General features: G+C 38.1%; 1 protein-coding gene across 1 annotated transcript in view; it reads right to left on the reverse strand.

Moving 5' to 3' along the window:
- The window catches only part of MBOAT2 (membrane bound O-acyltransferase domain containing 2), an 83,331-nt gene that overhangs the window by 18,134 nt on the left and 42,111 nt on the right, over positions 1–23,086 (reverse strand). The window contains exons 4-7 of the mRNA XM_009893264.1: positions 17,341–17,436; positions 13,565–13,620; positions 3,165–3,219; positions 2,153–2,336 (exon numbers count right to left, since the gene is read on the reverse strand). Coding sequence (XP_009891566.1) covers positions 2,153–2,336; positions 3,165–3,219; positions 13,565–13,620; positions 17,341–17,436 — 391 coding nt within the window. The remainder of the gene's footprint in view (positions 1–2,152; positions 2,337–3,164; positions 3,220–13,564; positions 13,621–17,340; positions 17,437–23,086) is intronic.

The following is a 23,086-nucleotide window of genomic DNA, read 5'->3' on the forward strand; positions in this document are numbered from 1 at the left end:
TTAAACCAAGTTAACATCATGCAGTCAACACACAGTATAGAGGAGGAGGCTGGCATGAACTACTTTGGTCATATAATTATATTTAACAAGAAACAAAACTTACTGTAACTCAGCTGAAGGATTTTTTTCTTTCATTTACTACATTCACATTTGCTGATCCCCATTAAATTTCATTTTTTGAGTTACCTAACAATTTATTCTTCTTGAAATAATAACATGAGAATCAAGGAACAAACTGAAAGTATTAATATGAAGTTAATAATATTTAAACATTCTTCTGGAACAAGACAATGGATATTTTATTTGATGCAGCAAATGCAGTAAAATTGTATCATCCATATTTCTCCAAAAGCACAAACTACTCGCTGGTGTTATAAAATGCAGCCAGATTTCTCTAACACCAGCTGGGAGACGAAGTATCAACAGCATAGACAGCTTCTCTTTACTTTTATTTAAAAAGCCAATGCAGAATAAATCGCAAAGAGTTTCAAGCATCCAAACAGTAATTAATTTTAAGGAAAACTGCTTACCTGAAAGAAGAATCCGTCATAGGTTTATATTTATTTCTATTGACTGCCCAGATTGCTAGCAAGATTATGTGGTAAAAAGCTACAAAGTCCTACCAGGCAATCAGCAGATGCATGTCCAGAAGTACTGACACTGGCAGATTTGGTTAGTTCCACTTATTTGGAATAATTTTACTACATAGTATTTTTCTGCAGAAACAGAATTTTAGTACATAAGTTGTGATGCTTTTACTGAGCCAAAACAGTGTTTAAAAACAAAAGAAGTGTCTGCAGCTTTGCCAATACAACACATCAATGCAGACTGCAGACTATGAGGTGCCAATCTATGCAAGGAATTCTCCTGTGTCTCTTTTGCCCTTCCTAACTCCTTGCTCAACAGCACACTTCTATGAGCTTCGGTGCTCGTGCTCTGTAAACATGTGTTTGAAGTGTTATCACCCTCCAGCCACTAGTTTACATTCCTGCGGTGCAAGTTACTACAACCACACGTGATGGGGTAGAATGGAACGTGCAAGGAGTCCTCATCCACATTCAAAGGATGGAAGTGGTTGGAGATGACACAATCGATTAGGAAGCACTCCCTGTTAGCCCAGCTGTGGGGATGATAACCTCTGGACGGTAGGACAAGACAAGCAGCTATGTGTGGAAAAGCTTTCGTCTGCTCCAGCAACAGTTGACGGTCCACAAGATAAGCAGAAAACAAGTAAATGGTGCAAAAGCCATTTATCTGAAGTGTTGCAGTTGACTCCGTGGTAATTCTGCCTTTTGTGTGTGGTAATAATTATGTTAGGCACAAACAAATTTAAAAGTCTGATACACTCCTATTTAAGAGGATATGAAAAGAGTGAAAAGATAATATTGAGTACCCTCAGCATTAAACTAATTGAATTAAGTTTAAAAAGTTACAAACTTCGGGAGCTTTTGATTTTAATTCAGGCCATACAATATCTCTTGTAAGGTACGATTAACTGGACTTTCTTCTGTACGTGTTTGGTCTCTTTTCCAAAAATGGAACAAAGAAAAAAGAAATATGTTATATGGATTATGAGCCATAGTATTATGGCTAGTACACCTTTTACTATATCTTCAGATCACAATCCATCTTAATACCTCTCTACTTGAATGAAAGCAAGAAAAATGAAACTATTTCTATGAGTGTTTTTCAACTTGTTACAGATGAATGTTTTCTACTTGCTGCAAGAAGACATTAAAAAAGAGTAGAATTTGAAAACATTCATGAAACCTTGCTGGAACTGTTAGTATCATCAGCTTCCAAATGAGAAAATGTGCACTTCATCCTTACCAGGACTTTTTTTGTGCACAGTGTATGCATTGAAGGAAACATGCATCAACTGTTTTAATTTAAAGACAGCTTTTTACCATATAAGCTTGTTAGGAAACTCCCAATTTAATCTGCTTTTATCCACAAGATCCAGACTGGAGACCATGGAGAAAACCTGCCTTAAAAAAAATAAATATTTAACTTTTTGAACGAGGAACTAATACTGTTGATGAACGAACTCCAGATACAGTTCAGAAGTTATGCCTGTAAATGAACAGTGCAAACCAAGCTTTCCATGCAATGATTACGGAAGCATCAGCACTGCAAGAGTCATACATCTTACATTGGGAGAAGGATCCGGTTGTTCGTATTTTGTATCTTCCTTCCCATTTGCTTCAGACTGTTGCAGTTGGTATGATCTGCCTTCAATGAAAGTAATATAGTCTTTGTAAGAGCATAACGGGCCTGCCAGGATACCCATGAAATTACAGTTGTAACTTAAATACTCCAGTAGACTTGGCATGCGTCTGTAATTCAAAGACAAGCAACTCGTGAGATGGAATGTGTAGTTCTACAGAATTTCCACAGTAGGAAAAGTCATACTCCATGTTATTGCTTACTCTAACTGCAATAAAAACCACACGTAGAAAAGCAGTTTGTGTGTCTTTTGTAATCACAGCTTAAAACATTCTACACACAGTATTTTTTTTCAGTCTGTACTGAGCATTTACAGACAGATCTCCTGAATTCTAATGACATTCTCCTTGCCCAGCAGACTGAAGTTTGACTGAAGCTGAGCCTGAGGAAGAAGGAAGGGTGTTTCCTTAAGTGTTTGTTCAACTGTTTATGTTTTCTTTTTTTCCCCTCAATAACTGAATCAGTAAACAAAGGTTTGTTTTAACTGGCAAGAATTTCAGTTAAGGCAAATTCCTCAAGTCAAGACTGTTCTGTCCAGGACAACATACTATTTTCAAGCTTCCTGAATAAAGAAAGGAGAAAAGGTAAGCTAAATACTGAAAACCAGAATTAAACAAGCGTGTTCTTTCACCAGCTACTTCATATGTGTACTTTCTGTGTGTAACTAGTCTCCTGTCTCATACGGCATTAATTTGCCTAGACTGCATGGAACTTAGAATGCTTTTCTTAAATAAGTTTAAAACCTACTTCTAGTGATATTTTCCAGGACAATAGGTGTATGAATTAAGTTAAAATATAAAAAGGATAGACCTGTTTTAGATGAGTCTGTAAACTCTCTTGTGAACTGCAGCAACTCTACAGAGCATTAATAAACCATACAAAACACCAGCTTCTCCCCAGTCCCAAAACTAGACTCTCAGAGATGTCTGAAAGCCTACCTTACAGCCAAGCACCTCTGTGATGGAGTCAAATCTTCATTTTTCCGAAACATTCCTAGGGAAGAGGACAAAAAAAAGGAAAAATAAAGAAAAACCAAACCCTCACACATTAACTAGCAGTTTCTTTACTCAGTAGAGCAAGCTTCATGCTGCAGTGTAATTTCTTAAGTCCTCAAGTAATTTCAGAGGTATGACGTCACATAACATTTTTGCTGGAGTTGGATCAAACAATTCTTACTGTTGACAAAATTAAACTCTCGTATCCTCAGTTATATCTGAAAGTACCTAAACCTGAAATCTCAGAGATTTCAGGAAAGGATTAAGAAGGCTTGTAATAAGTGTTGACAAATACAATTCCCCTACATTGCTTAAGATTTCAAAGTCTGCACATTTTAAACTTATTTATTTCCAGTCCTGGAGACTGGACAAGCCCCAAACCTCTTTCAACATTGCAGTAACCCAGGGACATTACACTACTCATTGCACTTTTGATGTATAGTATGAACATGGTCCAAGAATAGATTTAAGCCATTCAAAACTTAAGGCAGACCTCAAGAGCACCTTCATGCTGCAAGTAAAGATTGTAAGCAAAGTCCAGTGAAGCAGGCACAACAGTAAAGGGTGCTCAGGTCTTTTTTATGAGCACTAACGAGAAGCCCTAATAACCCCTGCTAGCAGAAGGGGGCAGGCAAAGTTGAAGTTCAGCAGCAAGACTGAATTTACCTTCTTCCCATACGTGGCACTATCTGAAATGCTGGTGGCCTACCCCTGCAAAATAGGCTTCAAAATTTGTACTCCCGTAAAAGAGGAAAGTAAAAAATATGACCTTCAACACTTTAAATTATTACAAAATACACTAATTCAGGAGCACAGAAGGAGCAGAGGTCTTTCCTTCAGACAGCCCTGATTTATACCGGCTGGCACTGCCTGCCAAAATGACTGCTTCAGCTCCTGCCTCCTCTCCGCTGGTCCAGACATTAGCACATGCATCCATTCTCTGCTATTCACATTTGCAAGTTTTCTTTGCCACCACAAGCACTAAAAAAAAAATTATTTTTACGAGCATAGCTTCCTAAAGGAAATGAAATTTATAGAATCTCACTTCAACTATCTTCCTCCCTAGCAGTGCCTAAACCCAACAGTCAATTTCTAACCAAGACTGATGAAAGAGCAGAGGTAATATAGATATGAAATCCCAATGTGCTTTATGAAAATAGGTGATTCTACAGCAGATCCTCCTCCACGCCTAGAAAGGTTGCCTTCAACCCCACCCCTTGATGCCAGTAAATCCACAGAGGGGAGCCCTTATATTTGACCCAAGCATAAAGAAAGTTTTAACGGGAGCCAATTCTTTTTTAGATACCAAAATCAGTCAGGCTTAAAACAAAAAAAAAGATTGGGGGCGGGGGAGGAAGTCAAACCTCATTTAATTCTATGACTCATGGAAATACTTGTTATCTAAAGAAAAGATAACCCTGTTGTCTCCATGTGACTCCAGGAACCGTGACCTATACAAACTTATGACTTGAAAACTGCACTTTTAGTCTTCAACAAAGCTGAGAATACAGAGAGGTTAGCAACTTGCCACCTCCTCTCTTCCAATATGACCTGGAAAAATACCTTACTCGTTCCTGATCCTGCACAGTGGAAAGTCACCTCTGCTCCTACCCCCTCAAGGCAAGAAACTGAAGGACAAAGCATCACCCCTAACTTCATGCGGGCACTTTCTCTTCCCCATCATTATGTTTTCACATCTTTTTCTTGGTGCTACAGCAAAGACTTCTCTGCTGACAATGGTACTGAATAAAAAAAAAAAATAAATGTGGGAAAAGCATTTTGAAAGGTCTTTTAACCATTAAGGCCATAAGATCACAGTTCTCAGGTAGTGAATCTTTGAATTTAACACAAAGTTAGACAGAAATTTAACAGAAAGACTCCTATGGATAGATGCAGATCACACAATATGACTAGTGTAAGGAAGTAGCTCGTACACAGCCTTCAGTCTCTCACCACACACACAACACAAACTGACAGGAGCAGGAGCTTCCTCCGCTGTTATATTCCATATGAGTATTTTACCCCTAAGTCAGAAAGAGGAAGCAGTCACCAAGTGTGTCCAAATGAACTTGCGTAAAGCCAGACTAACCACTAAATAAAGATGATTAGTCAAATGAAAGATTTCATATCATTTATGTGGTATGAAAGAGAAGGAAAAGCCCTCAAACCTGAAATAGAAGCAGCTAGCCATTGAAATATGACCTATACTTTTGGAGGGGTGAGGAAGAAAGAATTGGCATATTTAAAATGGGTTCAAGTTAAACACGTACATACATGAGAAGTCAGTTAAGGCCTAAATAACCTGGTGCATAGCACACTTGCTGTCTCAAACATACCGCATACAAGTAAGTCTCCATTAATTTTTCATTTCCCTGTCTCGCTAAGATTTCCCTCCAGCCAGCAGCTTCTTTGAGGTCAGAATACAGGGAAAGCCACTGAACTATTTTTTTTTTTAATGTCTTCTCAGTGCCTTGAAGGCCCATTTATCATGTTTGCATAGCACGCAAGAACAAGGAGACTGTTGATCTCTGCCTCTGTTATACTCTTAGAACTTTCAGGAAGCTACTGTTAACTTTTTAATTCATAGAAAATACATATGGAAAAGGTGCTCTTACCTTGATGCTTATCTAATATGAGATGAATTAATATATATACGTTCAATATTTCCCAGGCAGTGTATCTGCTTATGGGAACAGAGGCCTCATAAATCATAGCTGTTCCCTACCTACTACACACTGGAGATGAAGAAAACCCACTTCAGCAGCACACCGCTGCTGGGAACTCATGAAGTTTTGTAACCTTTCTCTGGGGATTATGAGAATTGTTTTCTCCTGTCCTAAAGCAGGAGACTACTGCAATGTCTGCAGCCTTTAGTTGCTACCAAATCACACACTGGGGACTAGAGAAAATGGGTTTTATCGAACATCTGTTAGAGAGGTGAAATAATTTGGTCACTCAGTAACTGTAACTCAGTTTTCTCATCTCTAAAGTAGGAAATACTCCTACTTTTCTTCCTTGGTAAAAAAAAAAATTGTAAATCATCAGTAACAAAATTTAATCCCAGTGATCTAGATCATGAGGAAGTTGCATCTTTTCATTCCTCCTCAGGAGACCACATCCTAGTGGTAACAAAATTAACATATTTAAGTACACACCAATATCCTGCCATATAGGCTTTAATAAGGCACATTATGACTCTCACTGCGATAATACAATGTTTACAATCATAACATAGCACTACCCCAGCTTTGCGGTTAATCTGCTTGAATATATCCACCTTTGTATTTGCATGAAATCTGGCTAATCAGTAACTCATTAATAATGCTTAGAAATAAGATTATACTACATTAATAATACTTGAACATGGAGATAATAACGCAGGCTCTGTTGTAATTACAGTAAATTTTAATTTGAGGTTCTGAAATGGATCTCCAGCTGAGCCCAAATGCATACTGTTATTAGAATGCTTTAAGAGCTGAAGACAGACAGACAATAACACTTTTAGTTGTTACTAGCACATTGACAGCAACAAAAGCAAACAGACAGAGATGCCAGCTGAGTAAAATTGCAAAGAAACTACAAAAAGCAAGAAAAATCCAAAGTCTTGATATCCAGAGAGCCGTGCAAGCAAACGTAAGTGCAGAACAACACTTGAAGACTTAGGAGGGAAGAAATACAATATAATTCTTTTAAACACTAATGACATGTACTGTAATTGAAGTGATTTGGTAACTGATGCTGAAACAGTAACGACCATGCTGTCACTAACACAAGAGGGAGCACTTAAAAAAGAATAAAATATATATATAGATCAAGAGACAGCTAGAGAGGGCGCATTAAAAGAAACTCTTAGACATAAGAAGAAAGCATCAAGTTACCAAAAAAACCAAATATGCACACCCCACCACACCATGGCAGTTTCACTGACATCATTAACAAACGAAAAAAACCCCAACATTCCTGGTTAAACAGCTGCAACTTTTTTGCTGTAAGACCAGCGTTTATGAAGTGGAACTGGGTCATGATGACCTATCAAAAAACCTTACAAGTATTTAGTCCCACATACATAAGGCACACATTTCTCTGTCTCAAGAGTTGTTCAATTTTCTCTTGTTTATATGTTCACAACAGCAACTATCCAAATACACATAGAAAAAATAATAAAACACCTATTTGAAATCAGAAAAGAACATTGATATTTTATGAGACCTTTATTTTCATAAACATAACACTCTTAAGCAACTCACTACAACAAAAAAACCCCACTTAATCACAAAAGTAAATTGGCCAAAACAGGCTATGTTCCTTTTTACTATGGTGTTGCACTGTGATAATCAGCAATTCAGCCTGGTAATCCCATTCTGCTTTTGTATATTTATTTAAAATAAACTTGAAATATCACATCTAATGTACAGAAATGCATAAGCCGTTCAATGCTTCAGTACATTCACATCTCCACCCTTTAAGCAAGAGCAGACCAATACTAAAGTTGTCTGCAAGCCTTTAGAAAGATGTAGTGTCTTTCTGCTGAACATAGGAATTATTTGCCTTTGAGAAAAGTAAAAGGCAAAGAATCCAGTTAACTGAAAATAAAGAAGAAATGTTTATATCAACTAAATCAGGAAACATTCTTCAATACTTCTGACACTACTACATTGTTCAAAAGCAGCTAATAAAAGCATTACTACTAACATAAAAGCAGGTATTACAGTTTGGATGGGACTGCTAATTAGCTGTGAACCAACAAGAAATTTACGTTCTAAAATAGATATATAAACAAACAAACAAAAAGTATTGTCTGAAGCCCCCCCCCAGTGTATGGTGTAGTACCACAACCTGATGTAGCAATAGCAGGCAGCAATAGATAATGGCAAGTAATACAGCATTTGCACATATGCTTCTCCAACATCACCTTTGTTTCTTTTTCCTCATCTCCATTTTCCATGTGTTCCATCTATCCATTGAAATATCTCTCCTTTTAGGGGCCATACTGGACAGAGACTTTCATTATTTTGCAGGGGGAAATAGGCTCTAATAGCCTATTTGGAAATCTTACAACTTTGTAACAGTACAATAGCAATATGAGGAAAACAGCATGAAGTAATTCAGCCATTGTCCTAATAGCCTGATGTTGGAGCTAAGTAAATGAGACCTAAAAAACTGGTGTAAGACTAGCCTTTAACTATATTTTGCCAATATATCACTCAAACAAAAAGGCAGAGGTAAAAAAAAAACCAAAACACACACACAAAAATCCTTCGAGTTGCATATTCATCGTACTCTTTTATCTCCTTTTAGTTCTCATAGTAAATGCAGTGCCTTGCCAGATCAGCATCAATGTCTACTCTATGACTTTTAAAAAATGGAGAGCACCAGATATACAGGAGGAAATAATAATTAGGAAAAGGGGGAGGGGGGGAAGCAAGCAGCATTCCAGGAAAAGCACATTTAAAAATTAGCAATGACAGTGCTGAAACCCAAGGCATAAGGGATGGGAGAAGGGTACACACAGGAACAAAGAGTTTATTTCTTTTCTTTCTTTGTGGTCATAAAGCACATGCCATCGGCCCCTGGGAACCAAGAAGCAGCTGGCAGAACAGAAAAGTGTTATGGTTCTGGTTTCTTACCTGTATCTAGCTACACATTTTTATCACAGAATCTCCTAGATTGGAAAAGACCTGTAAGATCATCTAGCCCAATCATTAACCTAACACTGACAAGTCCATCACTAAACCATATTCCTAAGCACTATATCTACACAACACTTAAATACCTCCAGGGATGGGGACTCCACCACTGCCCTGGGTAATGCATTCCAATGCCTGATGACCCTCTCAGTAAAGAAATTCTTCCTAAAATCCAATCTAAACTTCCCTTGGCACAACTTGAAGCCATTTCCTCTTGTTCTATCACCTGTTACTTGACAGAACAGGTTGACCCCCACCTCACTACAACCTCCTTTCATGTAGTTGTAGAGAGCAGTAATGTCTCCCCTGAGCCTCCTTTTCTCCAGGCTAAACAACCCCAGTTCCCTCAGCTGTTCCTCATAACACATGTGCTCCAGACCCCTCACCAGTTTCACTGCCCTTCTTTGCACACGCTCCAGCGCCTCAATGTCCTTCTTGTGGTGAGGGGCCCAAAACTGAATACAGTATTTGAGGTGGGGCCTCACCAGTGCTGAGTACAGGGGTAAAATGATCTCCCTGGTCCTACTGGTGACACTATTCCTGACACAGGCCAGGATGCCGTTGGCCGCCTTGGCCACCTGGGCACACTGCTGGCTCATATTCAGCCGGCTGTCCACCAACACCCCCAGGTCCCTCTCCGCTGAGCAGCTTTCCAGCCACTCCTCCCCAAGCCTGTAGCGTTGGCAGGGGTTGTTGTGGCCAAAGCGTAAGACCCGGCATTTGGCCTTATTGAAACTCATACAGTTTGCCTTGGCCCATCGATCTAGTCTGTCTAAATCCCTCTGCAGAGCCTCCCTACCCCCAGACAGATCAACACTTCCACCCAGCTTGGTGTTTGTCATCTGCAACTTACTGAGGGTGCACTCAATCCCCTCATCCAGATCATTGATAAAGATATTAAACAGGACTAGTCCCAGTACTGAGCCCTGGGGGACACAACTCATGACCGGCTGCCAACTGGAATTAAATCCATTCACCACCACTCTCTGGGCCAGGCCTTCCAGCCAGTTTTTTACCCGGCAAAGTGCATGCCCATCCAAGCCATGAGCAGACAGTTTCTCCAGGGGAATGCTGTGGGAAACAGTGTCACAAGTTACGGACAAGTGCAACATAGTAATATGAAGAAATGAATTGGAAGAATTAGATTTCATGTCTAGTAGATGGGTACTACATTTTAAAAATTACTTTTTTTTCCTTCAATTATTATGTATTACTTAGTTTATATTAGAGAGAAAAGTAGTAAGAACAAGGTTGGAAGAAGCTGTGAGAATTTTTTTTTCGTTTTAAATATCCAATATCAAGTCTAACGTTCCCTAGTTTTGCTGGCTGAATGTCTTGGAGATTTAAAAATAAACACATTGTGAGCTCCAGAACTTCAATGGGTTATGAATATAAACATCTGAAGAGACTCTTTGTTTAAGATTCACTAAGCACTAGAATTAAAAACAAGCTGCCAAAGCGCATACAAATTAGTGGGGTTAGATTTGGATATGGGTCTTTCCTGCAAAGATCCCTGATCTCATACAGAATTGCAGCAAAATGAGTGAGGCTCTGTGGGGCTGAGTGAGTTGTAAGCAAAAAGGGAGAACGCTGTATGAATTCATTGCAAGACAGAGTTAAGCAGAACAGTATCTCTCCTCTTCTCCCCTGCCTAACTTTTAGTACCTTGTAATTGCAAAAGCTTCTCTACTTGCCACCATCTCTTAGCTAGAAATTTCTTGTGCAAGTACAATACTCCATTTTATAGCCCTTCTAAACTGCACCTGTAGACAAGATACCTGCTTCTAGAATAACTGCAATGCACCTTTCCTTCTCCAAAATATGCTAGTTTTAAATTGGATTGAAAAAAAGGTACTCCAGAATATAGGATCTGAAGTACAAAAAAAAAAAAAAATCCTTTTCTCCCTTTAACTCTGTCATTATCCTAAAGTGTTGTATAAATAAATCTCGCCATAAAGAATGAATATGGACACAAGGAGTCTCCAAATCATGTAAAAACATTTCTGCCTTTAGAATATACATGTTTGATGCCAAAGATAATCGGCAAGAAACACAAAGCAAGTTTCAGCATACTGACTACTCACTTTTGGCAGTGCTCATTTGAGTTACAAGAAACTGTAAGGCAAGAACGAGCAAGGCCTTAAGTTCAAAATGTAAAACCGGCAGAGTACAAAGGCATACTCCAAATTTACTCAGCTGTAAATTTGTGATCCATGCAACCTTCTGAAAAGTCTTAAATTAATCCTATGCAACTTGCAAGCTTAAATTAATCCTATGCAACTTGCACAGAATCTTCCTGATTTAAAAAAAGCCCACACTAAGTGCACAGGGTTGTAACAGTTACAGGGGTACTTGCTATTTATTTGTGAGATTCCGTACAAGCGTTCAACTCAGAAACAAATATACCCACTTAGCTAGACAGACTCTAATATGCAGCTTGAGTGAGTGGCCTTCATGATTACATCCAGTTCTCTCCAGGACCTTCAAATGTAACACTGAAACCAGCTGAACACAAGGAACAGGCAGCAAGGAAAAGATCAAGTCCAGGTGACTTGCCTTTACCACAAAACCAACCTAACTACAACTAGAGTCTTGAAGCTTACCAAGATCTTCCAACACACCAACACCTTCCTTTCAGCTGTTTATTTTCATTACCTCTCCTTGGACGTACTGGTAAAAAATGAGGGTGAAAAATAAAGCAATTGGTGATTAACATAGCCAAGCTGATGTGACTAGAGGCTCAGAGTGCCATTAAGCAGTGTAATGATTTCCAACATTATCACCTCTACCATCACTATATCTCTTACAGTATTTTCCAGTGCAAGCATCAACCTTTGTACAGTGAACAATGCCCATTGACTGGATGTGTGTTTTCATTAATTACTCGTGATGGACCCCTTTTAAGTTGTCTACAGTTAAAAAATCGTTGTTTTAATACTATCTGTTTCCCCTGTACTTGTTTTCTTAGCATCTCCTGACACCAGACTAGCAGTGGGTCCTGAATTCACAATCGTCATACCAACTTTTGAAAGTCACATTCACACTGTGCTCCCAGCAACGGTGATCATCCAACTCAAGTCAAGGGCTCCGCTAAACTGCAAATGGAACCAGAAAGAAAGTTTTCTAATATATTATCAGCTAGTCCCCATGGGCTGACACAGACTCTAGAGGATCTCTGATATGAGGTCAACAAGGAACAAAATTTCAAGACTGATACTCAGAATCCAATGATATCTACAAGAAATTCAGACAGAAAATAAGCTGGACTGATGAGGAAAATACAAATTATCTGAATTAATTTAAGTAGGAAAAATAATCTAGTTTAGTTTGTGACGAAAGTTAAGAATACAGCTAACTAAATGAAAGATTTTGTTTTTTTAAGATTACCAGGAACACTCACATGCTTGTCCCATACCACAACTCCACTATTTGTGCATGATGTCAGCAAATGGAGAATAGCTCTTTCCCCTAGCAAAATAATAGTAAGAGGAAGCATTTATCTTTGCTACTAGAATTACTACTTCCTTATAATAAGCCATTTCCGCTGTGTACTGTGTACTCTAATTGATTATAGCTTGCAAGACTAATACTTCTGAATATATTTTCTCTGGAAGTTAGACACTAACTTCTTTGACTGACTAGATAAGCACAGCATTATTTATTTTCACTCATGCAAGAATTCTTACCAAAAAAAGTGTTTTCCCAACTTCTTGTATTCCTTAATGTTGTTGCCTACAGGTTTCTCTAGACAGTGTAACTTAACAAGAATGGAAAACAATGAAACACGAACAGCACTAAAGCTAGGATGCATATGAGACAAAAGCATATTGAACTCCATACATAATGTTCCTAAAGAAATTTCAGAAAAACAGGAGGCTCGATACAGGTGACTGGCACCACACACCCAAATCTTCAACAGATAGCTGTAGCTCCAAGCCACCCAAGCTAATTGACTAGGTTTATTGGATAATATTTTCAGACTTTAATTTTAAAGTACTCCTTTGAATTTAAAGGTAACTAAAAATCTAGATACCTTACCCACAAAAGCAAACATTAGGATTCATTTTTGTCACAACTAGGGCCCACTTACATGATGGATAAATTTGATAGGAGAAAAGACAGAAACATAATTAGATAGTCCCCCTGTTCACACTGATATGTTAGCAGCAAGTGTAATTATGATAATAAATGAAGTGACATGTATATAATGGTTTTATAAAAACCAGTATACATGGAACAAATAATGGGGAGATTAACACCATTTTAAAACAAGAGGTGCTCAACAACTGAAATTACATGTACTTGGTTCTGTCAGCAACAGTGATCTTTGAATTTGGAAGTTATTTAGCTAACTCTCAGGATCAACACCCCAGCCCCAAAAAATGTCAGTGGTCTTTGGTCACTGGCCCCAGAAGTGTCATTGGTCTTCTGATAAGTAGTATCTTCTGCACAATGTAAGCATTTTCAGAGCTTTTGTAGTGTCTGAGCAACATTTCTTGGTACTTCCATTAGTAAGCATCAAAAGAATCAACTGAGACACAAAATTATATCTTGTTCTAAAACACAAACTGGACTAAAGTAACTCACTGAGTCATGACTATCTTCCCTTAAATTTATTTTGTATGGAAAATTAAACACAGTTTAAAGAAATCTTACCATCATGAATCTCGAACGCCAAACTAGTGATCTTCTGTGTAATTATCATCATTGGACTGTGACAAAAAAGGAAGAAGGAATAATTTAGAAAAAAGTTCAGTATTTTCTTTCACATGTAAGTATCAGGGAAAGTTTATACTAATAGTTCAGCCTAATTATTCTCAACTAGAAGATTTTCAGTACAAGGACAAAGTGATTAGTTTTTGGAGCTCAAACCATAACAAAGTGTTCAATGCAATGAAAAAAATTTAATCCTTCAATATAGTATTTGATAACCCGTGTCTTTTATTGCTGCATTAGGTCCCACAAACACAGCCAATGTTTTACAATTATTTTCTACTAACATAGTTTATTTTTTTTTTTACAGTGGGGAGAGTAAAGAAAAAAGGGGAGTAAGAACAATTATGTGCATTGTAATTTACAGCAGCAGTAAGCAAAGGGCAATAAAAATACACCAAAGTTGAACAGCTCTATAATTTAGATATGCAGACCACTTCCACTGTTTCTACTAACACCTGGCCCTATGCTTAATTTTTCCATCTAGAATTATTATTTGCTTCAAGTAAACATATCTGGCAAAACAATAACCCAGCATAATTATGCTGGCTCCAACAGAGTTCAGTTTGTTTTGAATTTGACACACTTGAGCGGATCTTAAACCGTTCAAGAGATACTCTTCCCTGGCTAAGCAAGTCAACTTTATACTGAGAAATTATACCATCTTTGTAGTATCTAAGAGTTTTTGACTGATATAAATCCCAGCATTGCTAACCCCCTAACTGGGGTGAGGGAGGGGACGGGGGAAGAACGTAAAGTAGCTACCAGAATTTAGAAATTTAACTTTAAAATTAGATCTCAGAAATATATCAGGGACTGTATTTACCCAGTAGTATCTGAGTTGGAGACAAAAATAAAAGCCACAACAAAATAATTATAGTGTAGGTTTGACACATAGCTTTGTTCAAGTCTTTTGACTGCACTTCCCTTTTTTAAAACATATTTAAGTTGGCACAGAAAAACAAATCCAAGAGCCATCAAGTCCTCCTTCATTGACAGGGCTACGCCAGTATTTTGCCAGATGGCTCAGTCTGTCAAAATTTTTTTTGAAGTTATGGTTATTTCAAAGCACACAACATTTCCATTCCTCAAAATGCAATCAGGGAAAAATGTTTTTTCTACCATATTATCAGTGCCCCAAAATCCTGATATCAAGACTAGAGTGACAGGCAAGACTCAGCAAAGAAGAAAACTAAACAAGATCAGACAGTCTGGGAAATCCCTCATAGCTCTTTTTATCATTTAATCTCTAGACCTGTCTGGTGCTGGCAGAAATCTCCAATTGATTCTGAACATAATGGGTTTTCCTTCTGTAAGTGGACGTGTGACAGCATGGATCCTGCCTGGTGGAAGGATGGAGCCCAGGAGGAGCTCCATCAGACCTTACGTTAATCCTAGCTGATACATCTGTCATTGTTATCATAGCAGACCCCAGTATTTTTTTTTCCTTCTCAAGTGCTTATTCCAGTATCTTCAGAGATTTGGCTGAGGAGCAACAACCTAGAGACTAAAAGAGGAAGAGTCCTTCCTGAAACAGTGAGGCTGTGAACCAGGACTTCAACGATCCCTTTTAGGTGTCAGCAGAAAGGCAAAGGAGGCAGTGGAAGGCTCACAGGCAGCTGGGATCTGTTAGTACTGAAGCCAGGACCAAACAGCTCTGCACAAGCAATTGCACCTCCAGCATGAGGTTTCCTTAGCTTTCTCCACTGTCATTGCATTCATAACTTCCTTCAAACTTTTTGCAGATTCCCTGGCCTTGGCCACTTCAGAGGAGCATGGCATGTGTAGGAGAAACAGGTATTCAAAGCTCTTTTGGGGCTAACCACTATACAAATCCATGCCACTATCTTTGGAAGAACTTGCTGGTGCTGGAGTTCAACAGCTGGTTAGGCATCTTTTATTTTCTTGAGCTTACTCTCTTCCCCTGGAACTAGAGAAAATTGACAGAAAATAGCTCCCTTTGGTGCATTTTCTTTCTCCTCCTGTTTTGGAAGTAACCTCTGTCTCAGGCCTCAAGGAAGCAGATGCTGTATGTGCCAGAGATTTAATGTGATATGCATACATCGAGCTCCCAAAGAGATGCATGAAAGGATAGTTTCAATCAGGCAGCTCAAACATACCATCAGAGAGCTGGATCTAAGCTTGAGAACAGTTCTACCAAGAGCATAGAGCTCCCAAATCTTTGGATATGTTTACACCTAGTAGAAATCTCTGAGCTAATACCAAACCATCAGAGCCACAAAGACAGCTGCTATCGGAAAGCAGTACAGTTCCATTTGTGCAATGGTGTGCTGAAGGTCTGTTAATAGTTTGAGGGCAGCAACAAACAAGTATAATTACACTGTTCCTACAGTCAGCTCAGAACTTTGATGACCGTCAAAGTTGTACACTCTGGCTCTACAGTGAGCTGGAAGGGACGGTATTTGGATTACAGTTCCACTTGTAATGGTGAAATTTAATTCAACATCAGTAAACCTAGTTTTACAGTGTCTTTATGCATATGTCTATGTTGCAAGCCATTATAGACAGTGGAGATCTAGTCAATACAGTCAGTACAGGCAAGTGACCCAGTTCATGCTAAGGTAGATACTTAGCGGTGGGTCAGCTGAAATGCCCTCCAGGCTCTACTGTCTACATCCATCAGATCTCCACTGACTCCAACTGGAACTCTGATATCTGGCTTGAAAGCAGACACTTGGATATAGGCATAAACGTAGAAAGATGTTTCAGAAGGTAAGACCCAGCTAAAAATGACAGAAAAGATGCAGTTAACCATAAAAGCTTTTGGCTTTGGCCTACAAGTTAAGTTTCTGGGTTATACACCTGTTACCAATGAAGACTAAGAAGCAACAAGGCTAAGAAGCAAAACTCTGCTATACAATACAAGTAATACAAAACTACAAAGACCACTACAACTCATAGTATTCCTGAGAGGAGTTCATAGCATTTTTTTAAGCAGACTAGCAAACACTTCCCATCTCTATTTTTCCAAAATACACTCTCCTTTAAATCAACAAAAAGCACCACCAGTAGCAAACTTATTTATAGGAAATTTTGTGCTTCACTTCTCCGTGTCTGTAATACAAAGAAGAATCACCAATTTTTACTTTGCCTATTTAATTCTGTTTTGCTCTATAGAGCTCAAGTCAAATATAGGTTTAAGTTCATTATATAAAATGACATATAGACAAAACTTTCTGCTTCCAAGGGCTGTGTGACTACTCCACCATATCAGTGCCTTTCTCCTTAGCTTTCTCTTTCTGGAACATCTAACATAAAACCAAAGAAGAAAGAAGGCAGAAGATAAATCCCATAAAACATTCAGATTTTGCTCACAAAGTGGTACCAGTCTATGGCAGGCATGCAAGTACATCAGATACAATTCAAGTTCCATTATGTCATCATGGGTGGTAACAGAGATTTTAAGGAAAAAAAAACAAGAGCAAAAAATTCCCACAGCCACCAAATCCTTTATGCCCTTCAGTCAGGAACACTACGCAGCAGATAACACATTTGTAGTTTTAACAGCCACAACTGTTTCCAAAATTCTCAGTTTGCATGATTAAAGCATAGGTACATATGTATTTGTATGCGTGCCAATATGCATGCACATGCCCAGCTTTCTCCCAAACTTTAAAAGGCTGACACACTTAACTTGGAAAAAAACCCAATAACCAATACAGTACAAATTAGGATGGAAAGATTATTTTTTTCCTTACCCAGAAAAATCAGCAGAATACTGTCCATAATCAAAGATATAGACTCTAGTAATTTGGCACACAGTGAGGTATCCCAAAGCAAAAACAAAGCAATACCTGGAATGAAAATGGAAAAAAAAAAAAAAGCTTTTCAATTAAAAAACATCAACATTTCTCCATTGAATAAACAACCTGAAGTAGAGTTTAATCCCCAGTTATTTCTAGTGAATATTACATAATTGGAATGTGTAATTACACCTTCATTCTGACTGATTTTTTTGGTAATATTTATTCTATGCAGGCACAGAGACTTTTTTTTTTTAGAAGTGTGCAATACTAACTTAAATTCTATCGTCATTAGCCAAAACATTTATTCACATAAAGTATAGGATTTATAATTTCAAGTATCACTGTAAAAAATGGAAGTCCTATAAAGAGAAAATGAAACTGTTAAGTTTTGGGTTTTTTTAGCTCAATGTTAATTTTTGTCTATATGAGTATAGAAATTTGGCAAATTATACATCAAACATCATTTCCATTGAAAGTATTTCTATACATTCAAAATTCAGTACCACAAATCCTACTGCTGCTGTTTTCAAAGGAACTGGAAAAGGCAATTAATTTTCAAATACACATATTAAAATACATCTGAGTGAAAAGGAAACAGGATGCCTTTACGCCTCTTGTTAAAGCTGATCCTCAGAAAATGTAAGAAAAACACAGATAAGAACCACCTTATATAAATATTACAAATTTCACATATCATTTTTTCAGGTTAGGACTGTCGTATACCACCACCACCCCCCCCCCTTTTTAAGACGTACAACAGTACGCTAGTGAGAACTGATTTGCCAATACACCTCACAAAGTCTGCCAGATAGTCTTTGCAGTCAAAAAGGATGGTGAATGCCAGCAGGAACTTAACTAATCCTTTACATATGAACTTCACAGTCTTGAACATTTCCACGTAACTCAGGAAACACTCATGGTAATGAAATCAAGCACTTGTTTCATGTTCACAAGACTGATGTGCAACCCTTGCAGTAGACCATATTATATACATTCAAAATCCAGTTAGAATGAAAATATTCCAAAATACACCAAATGGAAAAACGTGACTAGGACTGGATTTAGGTGAAATAGTGAAGGACACTACAGGAAGACCTTGGAACATGCTTCTCCTTTCTTTTCCAAATAAATATTTTTGGAAAAAAAAAAAAAAAAAAGTGTTAAAATAATAAATTTTAGACTCTCAGAAATTGTTCTTCAATCTGAAAGTGATACTTATTTTTTGCCATACAGAACACCTGCAGTTCTTTAATTAAGAGTTGTGCTAGCTATAAATCATTTAATATTTTAAAACATCCAACTTTCAAATTACAAGTTACCTTACATATCAGTAGCTACACTGAACCACACTTGTTATTTTCAAAAAAAAAAAAAAGGTTTAGGGCACCTGTTTTAGTAATAGTTTATTTTCTGTTTTCATGAATATTAATAATCAGAAACAATATTATATTGAGTGGCTAATTGGTACAAAAGTGTTTCTACTAAGAATCCAACAAAATTATACAATAATTGTCTCATAATTATACCAAATTATTTCAGCAAGCAAAACAATTTAATACAATTACATAATATGTAGTGGACTATGAGGAGTATGATATAATGTAGAACCCTTTTAAAAAAGTTTGGTATTAAATTTTTCCTAAGGTACTTTAAGAAAACTACCCCCCACCCCGAAATAAAAAATAATCATGCAGGTTTCACATGAATGAGGAGTACGTGGGTTTAGCTTGCCCACGCTGAGATCAGTCCCAGTTCTTCCATTCACTGAACGTTTGTTATGATTTTCAGCTTTACCAGCCTCTTAATTTACATACTAAACAATCCCAGATTAAAAGTAACTTGTTACGTGTAGAGATACCTACATACCTACCCATAGATACTATAATGAAAGGCAAGAAAAATTAAAGTACTGCAGTTTTCTTTAAGAGAATTTCATTTTATCCCCACTGGCAAGACCACGTACTTATTAACAACAGCCTATTCACAGTATATTGCAATAGGTCTAGAATAAACAGAATGACAGAAGTGATGCTAACTACAGCTTTCATAGCTTAAAACACTATCCATAGCAGCAATACATACTTTGTTAGGACAAGAAACACAGTACATTAGTGGATTAGGTACACACCCTCAGATGGAAGAAAACAGACACCAGTTTCTACCTCATACAGTCTATGTTGTAAAACATTTATGCTGTTTTTAAACAAAACATTATGGCAACTTCCTTTTGCAAGCAGAAAAGCTATGCTGATAAGTACAATTGAAGAAAAACTAATAAATATCCTAAAAGAAGAAAAGCACTGAGAAGTCAGGAAACCTTAGGTTCTTTTCTATACAGTCATTATGATACAGTCCTGCAGCATTATATGAACATGCAACTGCAAATTCCCGACTCGTTGAAGAAATAGGTCATTATTCTCGATATCTTTTAAAGACTTTACATTCAAGTTCAAGACACATCCAGTGATTTTACTTATTGCATACCTTCCCACATGCTGCACTCGAGAAGTTTGGGATTTCCCCATGAGCACTTCCCTCAGTTACTCTCCATGCATGCAAGTTTTCCATAAGAATTGCTTTCCCTTTAAGATGAATTTTATTGATACTCAATGTTACCCCACTTCTACATATATGAAGAAACTGAGAAATGAAGAGATTATGCGTGTCTGAATACCAAACTGGGAAGACGCAAGGTCAGTTCTTGGGCGAACTTACCTTTTTTAAAGTTTCCAGAAAGGACGTCACCAGTACACTTCAGTCACACACACATGTGCTTTGTATGTCTAACAAATCTAACCACAGGTGTTCCATGAAAGGTGAAAGATTTTATTTGTAGCTAATACAAGTAGTTTAAATGAAGTTGTAGCATCCCACACTTACGAACACAGACTGAAGTAGCAATGCTACCCCATTATAGGTCAGTGAAATGTGTAGGGCAGTTTAGAGGTTACTTCTTCACTTGCAGGTTCCTGTGGCTCAAATGCCTTCCAACTTCTACAGCTAGTTAACTTTCTACAATGAAATAACTGGTCTGGTCGATGAGGGGAGAGCAATCGATACTGTCTACCTGGACTTCAGAAAAGCTTTTGACAATGTCTCCCGTAAGATACTCATAGACAAGTTTATGAGATACAGGCTGGATGAGCAGACAGCCAAGTGGATTAAAAATAGACTGAATGGCTGGGCCCAGAGGGCGGCGACCAGTGGCATGGAGTTGAGTAGGAGGCCAGTGACTAGCAGTGTACCTCAGGGGCTGATACTGGAACTGATCCTCTTTAACATCTTCATTAATCATCTGGATGATGGGACAGAGAGTACTCTCAGCAAGGTTGCTAATGACACCAAACGGGGAGGAGCAGCCAATACACCAGAGGGTCTTGCTACCATCCAGAGGGACTTTGACAGGCTGGAGAAATGGACTGACAGGAACCTCATGACAGTCAATAAGGGGAAGTGCAAAGTCCTGCACTTGGGGAAGAACAACCCCAGGTACCAACACATGCTGGTGGCCACCCAGCTAGAAAGCAGCTTGGCAAAGAAGGATGTGGGGATCCTGGAGGACACCAAGTTGAATATAAGCCAGCAACGTGCCCTTGTTGCAAAGAATGCTAATTCTATCTCGGGCAGCATTAGGCAAAATATTGCTAGCAGGTTGGGGAGGTGATCCTTCCCCTATTCTCAGCACTGGTGAGGCCACACCTGGAGTATTGGGTCCAGTGAACAGCCCATAAAATAATGAAGGGACTGGAGCGTCTCCCCTGTGAGGAGAGGCTACGAGAGCTGGGACTGTTCAGCCTGGAGAAGAGAAGGCTCAGGGGATCTCATCAATGTATATAAATACCTGAAGGAAGCTGCAAAGATGACAGAGCAAGGCTCTTTTCAGTGGTGCCCAGTGACAGGACCAGATGCAATGGGCACAAACCGAAACATGGGAGGTGCTGTCTGAACATCAGGAAACACTTTGTTACTGTGAGGGTGACCAAGCATTGGCCCTGCTTGCCCAGAGAGGTTGTGGAGTCTCCCTCCTTGGAGATACACAGGGATGTAGTCCTGGGTAACCTGCTCTGGGTGGCCCTTCTTGAGCAGGGGGGATGGATCCGATGGCCTCCAGAGGTCCCTCCCAATATCTCCCATTCTGTGAGTCTCTTAAACAAGTCTCCAGTGAAAACAGCACTTTTCACCTTTCACTTTCTTAAATGTTGATCAACCTCCAGGTTAATATTCTTTGCACTTCTTATATAACCCAGTCATTAATTTGCATTAATGTACATAGATGAGATTCTACACCAGGGCTTTACAGACAGCCCTGGTTATCACATTTCCTGATGTTGGGTACCTGTCTTCATGCCTTAACAGTTCTTTGAGACTGGAAACTGGAAAAAAAGAGTAGAAAAAAAACATTCCAACACATAAGTAATTTAAATTATTTCCTTGTTCTTATAAGGATATAGAGGTTCATGCTCACCATTAAACTTAACATGGTTTTACCACAGTGGCCAAAGTCAGTCCTAAATTTTAAGCAATGAACTTTTTTGAAACACATTTCAGCTCAAAAAAAGCCTGAATTCAGCTGAATTTAAAGTTTTGATTAGACAAAAGTCTAATAGACTCTGACATCAAAATTAGTATTATGCTCCACATGCCTGAATTCTCAAGAATTTGTAAATTAGCACTCCCATCCAAAGTATGGCTTCAGTGATAGCAGACAGAATGAAAAAGGGAATGGAGCACACGTTGTCACACACATTGTATGACAGCACCTCTGCAGTATATGTCAGCAGTCCACCTCATAGTTCGCTGCAGAAGAGAACACAGACCCTTTTATGTTAGGCCACAACCACACATTGCAGCTACATTTGAAGAACCAGGCTTCTCAAATTTGTTTGGTTTTGGGGTTTTTTTCCTGCTTCAGCACTGCAAGTTTGAACATACTACATATTTAAATGTAATGATCTTCAGTAATAACTTAAAGGTCAACATGCAAAGTTACAAAGTTTGATGCTGCATTAAGTGAAACCTGCTGTTTCAAAATCATATTTGCTTTATGTCCAAGTGAGAAACACGCCTTTCTAACATAACACAACCTGGTATTATTACGTCAAAGCCTGACGTTCAAATCTAAGTTGGGTAATTATACATTGCCATGTGGAAGATCAATGAGTCCATGTCAAACAGGTAAACACTATTATACACTTTGCAAAGACAAAGCAACACTTAAGTACCACTTGAAATGGCTCACAAGAAAACTAGGATTGTTTCTGGACTGAAATACAGCTGTTTTTACCATTACCAATGTCAGTAAAATAAATCACAAGAAACATATCGCAAGACTTCAGAAATAAGTGGCCAAAGTAAATATAAATAATTCCCCAAAAGTTTATTACATAGATAAAAATTAAAACCAGCATCAGGTCAGGGTAGGAGAACAACAACAGTATGTTAGATCAGGTGGTGTTTTCAAAACAAACCACCAAATGAACATAGATGTTTATCCACCCTTAAAAACTGCACACCAAAACCCACAGAACTTTTGCTTTCACTTCCCTTACGCATTTTGAAAATACCCCCAGTCCTACAATATGTAACGCACTATCATTTTATAATAGGATTTTACCTGACAGTTAACTTCTGATTATTCCTAAAATATTTTTTTTTTTAATCTTATCAATGAATCAACTTTAACTTGTCTGGTAGTAAA

The sequence above is a fragment of the Charadrius vociferus genome, unplaced genomic scaffold, assembly GCF_000708025.1.
Source record: "Charadrius vociferus isolate BGI_N301 unplaced genomic scaffold, ASM70802v2 scaffold269, whole genome shotgun sequence".
NCBI classification, from domain to species: domain Eukaryota; kingdom Metazoa; phylum Chordata; class Aves; order Charadriiformes; family Charadriidae; genus Charadrius; species Charadrius vociferus.